We start from the raw sequence: 11570 nt of genomic DNA, 5'->3' as shown, positions 1-11570 counted from the left end.
TTTTTTTGGTTTTTCGAGACGGGGTTTCTCTGTGGCTTTGGAGCCTGTCCTGGAACTAGCTCTGTAGACCAGGCTGGTCTCAAACTCACAGAGATCCGCCTGCCTCTGCCTCCCGAGCTTCAGTTTTATTTTTATTTATTTATTTGTTTATTTTGGTTTTTGGAAATGATTTCTCTGCATAGCCCTGGTCACTTTATAGACCAGGTTGATTTCAAAGTTGGAGTTCCTCCTGCCTCTGCCTTCTGAGTGCTGGGATCAGAGGCGTCCTCCAACATACCTGGTGATTTTCCAGTATATATATAATTTTGTGTGTGTGTATGACTGATTATATATATGGGCACCATATGTACTCAGGTGCTAGAAGTGGTCTGAGTGCATTGGATCCCTTGAAACTAGGTTATAGGTGGTTGTGACCCAAATCCTCTACAAGAGCAGTAAGTGCTGTTAACCTATGAGCCATCTCTCCAGCCCTGAAATTTTCCAGTTTTTTTTTTAACTAAATTTTTAATTACTTTCTGTATTTCATTGAACTCTAGAGTAGAGTAACCTCCCCTTTTAATATTACTTATTTGGGTCATCTTACTCTTTCTGTTGCACTGTTGCATTAGTTGACTAAGGTTCTCTCAATGTTACTTGGGTTTTTTGTTTTTGATTTTTTTTTTTTTTTGGTGTTTTTGTTTTGTTTTTGGTGGGGGTTTTTGTTTTGTTTTGGGGTTTTGTTTGTTTGTTTTTATTTGTTTTTGTTTTTTCAAGACAGGGTTTATCTATGTAGCTATGGCTGTCCAGGAACTAACTTTCTAGATCATGCTGGCCTCAAACTCAGAGATCTGCTCCCTTCTGCCTCCTGGGTGATGGGATTAAGGGTACTACTGTGCCTGGCCATTAATGGTATCCTTATTTCTTGCTGTCTGCTGCTTCAAGGTTTGGATTGTTCATGTTTTTCTGGAACTTTGTGGTACAAGGCTGTTTTTTTTTTTTTTAATTTAATTATTTGAGTGTAGAAAGCAGCCACAGCACTGAGATTGGTATGGCTTTGAGTTTTAGTCACCCTTCTAGAGGGATGCCAATGTGAGTATCAGTTACACCATTAGAACCTTACTTCTCAGACTGACTACAGCAGTGAAGGTAAAGAGGAGTGAGTCTAGGATTTGATTCACTCACTGTCCTTAAGTTCAGAGCTCTTAAGCTTCAGGTTAGTTCTCAGTTGATGAACTCTGTTTCTGGCCACTGGGTGTGCAGGGATGTCTCTTAACACATTTTCTAGTAGTCCAAGCCAGTTTCCTACCACCTGCACTCCTCAGCCCATGGGGTCCTTCCCTCCTGTGCCCACAGCTGTCTGTTTGGAGTTTTAGGGACTGTGGCAGCTTCCCAACCTGTGTATGTTCTGTGATCGCAGGCCCCTGGGGTAGCTCAATTTTAAACAATGGATACCCTCTGAAGATAACACAGAACTGCCCTCTGAATCCTATAGCTTGACAAAGAAAGATTATCCCAACCAGTGACCCATCTGTCAGAGGAAACAGTCTCGCCAACACCTGCAATGATTTGGGACCCTTGAGAGAAGTGAGCTTATCCTGAGGGTGGTACTACCCATCTTCATCCGCCTTGCCTTTGGAAATGTCTTGAGTCCCGTCCCCTGGCCAGATGATCACTCTGCTTTAAAACCTTTTATGGGCTGGAGATACAGCTCACCCCCAGTACCAAATAAGGAAAATTATGCTCTGGCCAACTTATTATTGAATTCCATAATGTGATTTTGTTCTTGTTTTGAGGAAGGGTCTCTGGATAGCTCTGGCTGTCCTGGAACTTGCTATTTAGTTCAGACTGGCCTTGAACCTTCCACTTTTCTCTGCCTGGGATTAAAGGCTGATGTGCCCCTATGTTCATGCCATAATATGTTTTTTGTTTTGTTTTGGACTCTTTATTTCCAATTTGTCTTACTGAGATTTTAGTATTTCTACTTGTGTGTGTGTTGATAACTAATCTACCATTAAATGGCTACAGAGTGTCATGTTACGTTGCAATATGTTTTCTCCCGAGATGCACTCATCAAAAGGCGAAACATCAGTGACAAATGACAACCAGTCAGAAAGTTCAGTATCTACCCCTTCTGCCTCATTTGAACCTAATGATGTGTGTGAAAATACTGAGTCCAGAAATACAGACCTTTGTGAGACACCAGCGGCTTCTGACACAAAGTCAAATACTGCAACAGGTACAGGAAGAGTATTCCTTACTTCATATTTAAGGACATGGTTTAGTCTCACTGTAGCATCCCAGACAGATAATAGCAAGCCTTTCAAATGGAATTACACCCTGATAAACCCAGCCAAACATGACAGCTTAGCTTAGCTGGTGGAGTGCTTGTTTGGCATTCCATTAGGCACAGTGGTACATTTATGTTGTACTACTATTCAAGAGAAAAGGTTAACAAATGGTTTATATCTTTTACAACTTGTATTATTTGTAGTATTCTTATTTTGTTTTATTTTAATATTTAAGGAGGAGAATGCTCAGGTCATGACAGTCCCTCCCAGGAACGTCCTGGATGTTCAAACCAGAGACCAGCAGAGGATCTCACTGTCAAAGTGGAAAGGTTTGCTTTTACTTTTGTAGATAACATTTTGTGTAAAAAAAATTACAGTTTCTAGTTACTTTGTTAACTTCTATAAAACCTAAATATAATGCAAATGAAGACTCAGAATTGCAGGTCTAAGTTTTTGATTGCCTCAATAACCCAACTATTCCATGAAAATTAAAATTAGGGTACAGGTTTTCTGTATCATTGAAGTTGTCAGTCAACTATAGACCTGAGCATTTCGTTCTAAGAGCCCCTTTTGGTATATGCATGTATGTCTTTCTGTCATTTTCGCTTATATCCCTTTATGCCAGAATAATAATAAGCTCCAGATGAACAAAAACTTATGTCATAATATGCATATGTATTAAGATGGGGTTCTGCACAACTACTAAACGTCATTTTTTATTGGTTGGACTAATAGTAAACATCTCTGATTCATTATACTTTCTAGGTTAGGGTTTATAAAAATGTGGTAATTATGAAATGTGTTTGTTATGCTTTTATTAAAAATTATGAATTAATGACTAATATTTCTAATACTAGCCTAAAACCTTTTAATATTAGGTAAAAAATTAAAAATGCTTTTTAAATTTTTCTTTAAAGGAAATTAATTTAATTAATTTAAATTAAATTTGCCCCTTTAAGTATTTCTTTAATTCCAGCACTCAGGAGGCAGAGACAGGAGAATCTCTTGAGTTTGAGGCCAGCGTTGTCTGCAGAATGAGTTCCAGGACAGCCAGGATGGCTACACAGAAAAATCCTGTCTCAAAAACACAACAAAACAAAATACTTCTTAGAGGAAACTAGAGTCAGTGTTAGACTACTTAGCCGACATGAGGTCCTGGGTTAAATATTAAGCTCTGCAAAACAGTAATAATAACATAAATAAAGTTTCTTCAAAGAAATTGGTGTCTTCTTGGTTACTTGCAGCTATAAATACAGGCAGTTGTGAGATTCAAGAAGTGGGCTATGGGAATTGAACTTGGGTTCAATGCAGGAACAATATAAACTGTTAACTGCTAAGCTTTTTCTCCAGCTCATCTTAATATATTTTCCAAGCATTAGAATCATCAAAAAGTGAGGACTCTAATAGTAAATGATGGACTTCTATTAGACACCAGTGGGTTCATGGAGGTGGGCAGATAAACTGTTGTATTTTCAGGGGGCTATGTTTAGGTTTCTATATTCTGCTTTGTTTTAGCAAAATAAAACTTTGGGACAGTCTGATTATGTAGCCCCTAGTTAGCCTCTGCTTCCTAAATGCTGATGTTAAAGGTATTCACCACCACGTCTGCTGCCCTCTCCATTCCCCCAGTAAAATTCTTAGTTATGTTTTGAATAATGGAATCTATCTTGGTGTTTTTTTTTTTTTTTTAAACAGACTAACAAAAAAGCTTGAAGAAAGGAGAGAAGAGAAAAGGAAGGAAGAAGAACAGGTAGAGCTCACTCTTAGCATTGGTTCATTCTGTTACTTTGTTACTTGAAGGAATTTTTGATTTGTTGTCCAATTTAGCAAACTCAGAGTGATATCCTTAGAGCTCAGTGTTGTATTGTGGTGGAGGAAATGATCTGTTCTCTGCACTCAGTTTGTACTATCTATATACATTTTAGGGTCTTGGTTATTGTTTGCTTCTCTGTTTGTCATGATTGCTATGCAATCTATACTGGCCGAGAAATCATAGGGTTGCAAGGAGTTACCATGGCTATCTGTTTATTTTCTTTTTTTATAAATTACCAGCAACAATTGAATAATCTTTTTTTTTTCACTCTGTGGATGGATCTTTTCAAATTAAGTATCTAAAGGAAGTTGATCTAAAATTGCTAGATTTGAGGAAAATCAAATTTGTAGACATTCTCCTCAGTTTTTTATCTAATGTTACATTCTAGTTTACTCATCATCTTTCTCACAGTAATTGTGCCCATCTCTTTTGGGTCTCATTTAGATTATCATTGTTTTCAAGACAAATAATTGATTGCCATGTTGTCCTTGGAGGGCAGCTCATTTGCTGTAGAATCTAAAGGCTTGTACTTCTGCTTGGATACAGATTACATTGAGGACACGATACTCTTAACAGAGCCACTGACAAAAGTTTACAGGTTGATAGACATTTGATCATTAATTATGCTGCCAAAAAAAGTATTTTTTAAATTATTTTATATTATCGGTGTTTTACCTGCATGCATTTTTCACACCACTTGCATGCCAGGTGCTTGTGGAAGCCAGAAGAGGACATCGGGTCCACTGTAACTGAACAGTTGTTATCTGTCATATGGTTGCTGGAAATCTTATCTAAGTCTTTAGGAAGAACAACCAGTGAGCTTAATAACTGAGTCATCTCTCTCTATCTCTCTCCCTCTCTTTCCCTCTCTCTCTCTCTCTCTTTGGTTTTTCAAGGTAGGGTGTCTCTGTAGCTTTAGATCCTGTCCTGGAACTAGCTCTTGTAGGCCAGGCTGACCTCAAACTCACAGAGATCCACCTACCTCTGACTTCGAGTGCTGGGATTAAAAGTGTGCGCCACCACTGCCTGGGCCTGAGTCATCTTTTTAGCTCCATTTTTATTTTATTTATTTATTTTTCTTTCAAGACAGGGTTTCTCTGTTGTACTCTGGCTGTCAGGGAACTCACTCTGTAAACCAGGCTGGTCTTAAACTCAAAAAGATCTGCCTGTCTCTGTCTCCCGAATGCTGGGAATAAAGGCTTATGCCACCACCACCTGACTTCTTCAGCTCTTTTTAAAAAATTACTTTATTTTGTGTGTACATGCACACACACGTGTATAGGCACGTACGTGGAGATCAGTGGAAAACTTGCAGCAGTCCATTTTCTCTTTTCATTATGTGTGTCCATAGTGTAAACTTTGGCGCCAGGCACTTGTACTCACTGACCCATCTCACCAGGAGATATTCTCTGAAGTTTTATTTTCTTTGGTTTGGTTTGTAGTGGTTTTTGAGATAGGGTTTCTCTGAGCTTTAGAGCGTATTGTAGAACTCACTCTGTAATCTAGGTTGGTTTTGAACTCACAGAGATCCACCTGTCTCTACCTCCTGAGATCTGGGGTTAAAGGTGTACTCCACCACCACTAGGCTGAAATTCTATTCTTTTAACTATATTTTATAATCAGTTTTTCTTATATCAGAATATTGTCTGGGACAGAAGATTGGATTATGGTTTGGGTTCATCACACTTTTCTTTGATTCAGAGAGAGATTAAGAAGGAAATTGAAAGGAGAAAAACTGGAAAGGAAATGTTGGATTATAAGAGGAAACAAGAAGAGGAATTAGCAAAACGAATGTTAGAAGAAAGAAGCAGAGAAAAGGCAGAAGACAGAGCGGCTCGAGAGCGCATCAAGCAGCAGATAGCACTGGTGAGCTTCGCTGTGTGCTCCTTCATTCATGGTGAGACTGCGCCTTTCTGTGCAGCCAGTAGAATCCCTGAACTCTCTGAACTGAACCAGCTAAGTGCTGGGATCAGAGAAGTGAGCCACTGGTGTCTACCTTTATTTGAAACGCTTGATCTTCTGACGTTTGTAATATTGTTTCTCTATGCAGGCTGATTTTTTTCAGTTCCTACCACACAGTGCGCACAATAGCACATTTAGTAACTGAAAGAATATCAATCTTTGCTTCTGTCTTCAAGGAATTCTGTATTGAATTGAAATAGTTAAGAAAAAATGATACATAATTATTTTAATTTTCAGGTTTTTTCTCCCCCCACCCACATGACTACTCCTCAAAAAAAATTGTTTCTTTTTTGTTTGTTTGTTTGTTCGTTTTTTTGAGACAGGTTTTCTCTGTGGTTTTGGAGCCAAAAAATTGTTTCTTAAGATATATTTCCCATATATGAATGTCTTGTTCATTTATTTCCCATGTATGAGTGTTTCGCCTGCATGAATGTATGTGTGCCAGTTATGTGCCTGGTGCCCTCACAGGCAGAAGAGGGTGTCGGATCTTCTGGGATGGTTGTTAAGTCACCATGTTGGTGCTGAGAACTGAACATGTACAAGAATCCTATACAAGACTGGCAAGTGCTCTAAACCTCTAAACCACTGAGTCAGCTCTGCCCCCAACCCCATCAAAATAGTGCATGCACGTGTGACATATTTGGATGTCAGAGGACAACAGTGTGGAGTCAGTTCTCGCCATCAACCTTTCTATGGTTTCTGGGGCTCAATCTCAGGTCACCAGGCCCACGCTTTTATTTTACCCTTAAATCCATCACAACAGCCCAAGATAGGGTTGTTTGTTTTCTTTGGGGTAGTTTTATTGTTCTTTATTTGTTTCTGATGTATTTATATGTTTCATTATATGTAGGTGTGTGTATCTGATGTGGACATGTACATGAGAGTGTAGATATTCTCAGAGACCAGAGGTGTCAAATCCCCTGGACCTGGAGCTACAGATGGTTGTGAGCTCCCTTACATGAGTATTAGGAGCTGAACTCGGGTCCTTTGGAAGAGCAGCAAGTGCTCTTAACGACTGAGCCATTTTTCTGGCACCCAAAACCATTTTAAAGTTATTTTCTTCATGTTATTTTATTCTTTGAGACAGAATCTCACATTATAACCCTGGCTGCCCTGGAACATGATGTGTAGACCAGGCTGGCCTCAAACTCACAGAGACCTGCCAAGTGCGGAGGTTAAAAGCATGTGCTACCCCACCCTCTCCCAGTTATTAAGAATTTTCTAAGAAGGCACAGCTTTTAAAGATTCTCTAGCTGGGCATGGTGATGCAAGCCTTTAACCCTGGCATTCAGGAAACATGGAGATGGAGCTCTGTGAATGCAAGGCCAGTCTGGTCTATGAAGAGAGTCACAGGCCAGTCAGGGCCTAACACTGAAACCCTGTCCAAAATAAATAAATAAATAAATAAATAAATAAAGAAATAAATCCAAAGAAAAACAAAGAATTTGTAAATTGTAGTCTGTATAAAAGCATTAATTTTGAGAGAGAGAGACTTTCAGAATATTTAGGCATAACTAAAGGGTGACGATGGTTTTATAGCAGTTGCTTTTCTTTTTTTAGATTTCTTTTTATTGTGTATAAGTGTTTTGCATATGTATATGTATGTACACCATATGCATGCAGTGCTCATAGGGGCCAGGAGAGGGTGTTGGGTCCCCTGGGACTGGAGTTACAGAGGTTTGTTAGCTGCCATGTGGATGCTGGGACCCTGCGTCCTCTGGAAGAACTGTCAGTGTGCTGAACCATCGGGCCATAACAAGCTTGGCAGCTGCTTTTTAAATTAACCTATTGTATACATATCTAAATACTGTTTATTCCTCTGACCATTCAACAAACACTCATTAAACATCACCTTTGCGTCATATTTTGTTCCTGGCTATGAAGGCAGTTCTTTTTTTTTTTTTTTTTTCCAAACAACTCGGATTCTTGACACTTGCCTAAATGAAGAAAACAAACAAACAAAAACCTCAGATCTTAAATGTGTAAAGTCTGCACGTGAACCTAAGGAATTTCATGTATTGTGTTTATCCCTTGCGTTATAAACATGTAGGCTCTGACAGAGAGAAGTAATGTGTCTAATGGTGTTTCCTTCAAAGGATCGTGCAGAGAGAGCTGCTCGTTTTGCAAAGACAAAGGAAGTAGAGGCTGCCAAAGCTGCTGCCTTGCTGGCCAGACAGGCAGAAGCAGAAGTCAAGAGGGAGTCTTCTGCTCGAGACAGAAGGTACTTCTTGCTTTATAAATGTCACCCAGAAATAGCCATGTGTCTTTGTTGGTTAGTGTTACTCTTGTTTGTTTGTTTGTTTTTATTAGTTATTTTGAACAGATTCTCCCTAGGTTGTTCTTGCTAACCTGAAGCTGTTTATGTAGACCAGCCTGGCCTTGAACTCAAACTGCTGGGTATAAAGACATAGGACACCAAGCCCAGCTCTTGGTTAGGATTTATGTGGTTTTTGATATTGGACAATTGCTAACTTTAATGACCTCGTGTGGTGGTGCACTTGGAAGGCAGACAGATCTCTCTCCTGAATTTGAGGCTAGCCTGGTCTACATAGTGAGTTCCAGGCCGGCCAGGACTACAGGGTGAGACCCTGTCTCAAAGATACACGTTTTTAAACTTTTGATTTCTCATAAGGGCTGGGGAAATGGCTCAGAGGTTGGGTGAGAGCATTTGCTGATCTGGCAGAGAACCTGAGTTCAGTTCCTAACACCCACATCAAGTAGCTTGAAACCACCTGTAGCAACTCTTGCTCCAGAGGATCTAACACTGTCTTCCTGCTTCCAAGGGCATCTGTACTTATTGACATACATTGACACAGACATACACAGACACGTATACCATATAAAAACACAATAAATCTCAAAAATAAAGAGAATTCAACTTGCTTAGAAATTGCAATAAAGACAGGTTATGGTGGTGCACGCCTTTAATCCCAGCACTCTGGAGGCAGAGGCAGGCAGATCTCTGTGAGTTTGAGGTCAGCCTGGTCTACAATAGCTACTTCCAGGACAGGCCCCAAAGCTACACTGAGAAATCCCGCTTCAAAAAACAAAACAAACAAACAAAAAAATTGCAATAAAAAAGTATGTTAAATCAGCCAAACAATGGTGGGGCACACCTTTAATCCCATCACTCAAGAGGAAGAGGTAGGCGGATCTCTGAGTTCTGGGCCAGCCTGGTCTTCACACTTCACTAAAGCTACACAGAAAAACCCTGCCTTGAAAAAACAAAAACTAAAAGATACTGCTCTTTAAATATTAACTATACTGCTTTTTAAATATTTGATTAATTTTGCAACAGTATAAGTCTTTAAGAATAAAAAGAAGATTATTGAAAAAATTATAACCAGAATCCATGGGGAAACATTCTGTTCTGTCCTCAGAAGTCATAGTATTTAGGTGGTCACACTTGGAGCTGCAGAGATGGCTTATCAGGTAAGAAAGGTCACTGTGTGGTCATAAGGACCTGAGTTTAGATCCCAGCACTCATGTAACAAGCCCGGAGTCCACCAAATGTCTAACCCAGCTCCAATCATGGAGCAGACAGGAGGATGGCTAGCACTGGCTGACTTTCAGGCTAGCTGAGACAGCATAGGCCCTAGGTTCAAAGGACTAGGTGGAGAGTGACAGAAGACACCCCGTGCCTTCTTCTGCCTTCTGTGAAAGTGTGCATGCATACATGTTTGCATATGCTCTCCACGGACACATACAAATTAAACCTCTCTCTTCTTTTAATCTCAAAAGCAACTTCCAAGGGGTGAAAGATGATGTTGGTTGGGTGCCTTGAAGCTACAGTCAAGGTAGCTCCCAACCCTGCTCGGAACCAAATTCAGGTCCTCTGCAAGAGCAGTGAGTTCTCTTAACTGCTGAGCCATCTCTCTATTCCTGACTTTTACAGAATTTTTAATCTTGAAATTTATAAGGTGAGGTGGGATTTTCCTTTGTATGTTGTGAATATATTTTATTACCATTGGTTAAAGAGAAGCTGCTTTGGCCTATGACAGGGCAGAATAGAGCTGGGCAGGAAAACTAAACTGAGTGCAGGGAGAAAGAAGGCAGAGTCGTGCAGGTGCCTTGTAGCTGCCGAATGAGAAAGACACAAGAACCTTACCAATAGGCCACAGCCTCGTGGTGATACACAGATTAATAGAAATGGGTTAATTTAAGATGTAGGCACTAGCTAGCAATACACCTAAGCTATTGGCCAAATAGTGTTTTGGCCATTAGCCAATTCTAACCCTTGGTAATTTCAGTCAAGAACACAGCAAGTTTGAGGGATGCTTGGGTTATATATGAAGTTCCAGACCAGCCTGGGCTACATAGTAAAACTATCTCACAAAAAGAAACAGTACAAAAGCTTGAATATTATACCACGTAGGATAATTCTGTTTTAAAAGACAATAAAAGTTTGCGCATGATGGCCCATGCCTTTAATCCTAGCACTCAGAAGCAGAGGCACACTGGTCTCTGAATTCAAGGTCAGAGCAACAAGTGCTAGGCAGGGTCTACACAATGAGACTGAACAAAATCCAATAAAGACAGTAACAAGTGTTGGTGAAGAGGAAGAGAATTTGGAGGCACTCTACATTATGAATGGGCGATAAAATGGTGAAGCCATTTTAGAAAACCATTTGGTAATTCCTCAGGATATTAAACATGGAGTTACCAGGTGGCCCAGCACTCACTCTTAGATATATATCAGAGTGGGTTGTCATGGTTACTATTACTGTGATGAAACACCATGATCAAGGAAGTTGGGGAGTAAAGGGTTTGTTTTACACTTCTACATCACAGTCCGTTACCAGAGGAAGACAGGACAGGAACTCAAACAGGACACAGGAGCTGAAGAAGAAGCCATGGATAGGTGCTATTTACTGGCTTACTCATTCTGGCTTGTTCAGCCTGCTTACTCATATAATTCAGGACCACCCTTCCCAGGGATGGCACCACCCAAAATGGATTGGGTCCTCCCCAATTGGTCACTTATTGACAAAATGCTTTGCAGCTGGATCTTATGTAGATATTTGCCCAATTGATGCTTTTTCCTCTGATTACTCTAGCTAGTATCAAGTTGACATAAAACTAGCCAATACAAGGATTCATAATATGTCCACAAAAAGCCTGTCCATAAACATTAATGGTATTCAAAAAAGCTACAATGTGATAAAATTTATCAGTTTATCCCAGGCTTTTTCAGATCCAGGCCAGCTGGCCTTGGTGAGTTCCCGATAGACCATCCCCATTGTCTCAGTGTGTGGGTGCACCCCTCGCGGTCCTGAGTTCCTTGCTCGTGCTCTCTCCTTCTGCTCCTGATTTGGACCTTGAGATTTCTGTCCGGTGCTCCAATGTGGGTCTCTGTCTCTGTCTCCTTTCATCGCCTGATGAAGGTTAATATTCCGGAGGATGCCTATATGTTTTTCTTTGGGTTCTCCTTATTTAGCTTCTCTAGGATCACTAATTATAGGCTCAATGTCCTTTGTTTATGGCTAGAAACCAAATATGAGTGAGTACATCCCATGTTCCTCTTTTTG

The 11570-nt window shown here is 40.1% G+C and overlaps 1 protein-coding gene across 1 annotated transcript in view; it reads left to right on the top strand.

The window, feature by feature from the left end:
* The window catches only part of Ubxn4 (UBX domain protein 4), a 35124-nt gene that overhangs the window by 11663 nt on the left and 11891 nt on the right, over positions 1-11570 (top strand). The window contains exons 4-8 of the mRNA XM_050161488.1: positions 1985-2215; positions 2503-2596; positions 3963-4017; positions 5782-5946; positions 8139-8263. Of these exons, the coding sequence (XP_050017445.1) occupies positions 1985-2215; positions 2503-2596; positions 3963-4017; positions 5782-5946; positions 8139-8263 (670 nt within the window). The remainder of the gene's footprint in view (positions 1-1984; positions 2216-2502; positions 2597-3962; positions 4018-5781; positions 5947-8138; positions 8264-11570) is intronic.

This window comes from Alexandromys fortis, unplaced genomic scaffold (genome assembly GCF_014885135.2).
Source record: "Alexandromys fortis isolate MF-2015 unplaced genomic scaffold, M_Fortis_MF-2015_v1.1 scaffold_109, whole genome shotgun sequence".
Taxonomy (NCBI): Eukaryota; Metazoa; Chordata; class Mammalia; order Rodentia; family Cricetidae; genus Alexandromys; species Alexandromys fortis.
The sequence above is the reverse complement of the archived record's forward strand: the minus strand, read 5'-3'. Positions and strand labels throughout refer to the sequence as shown.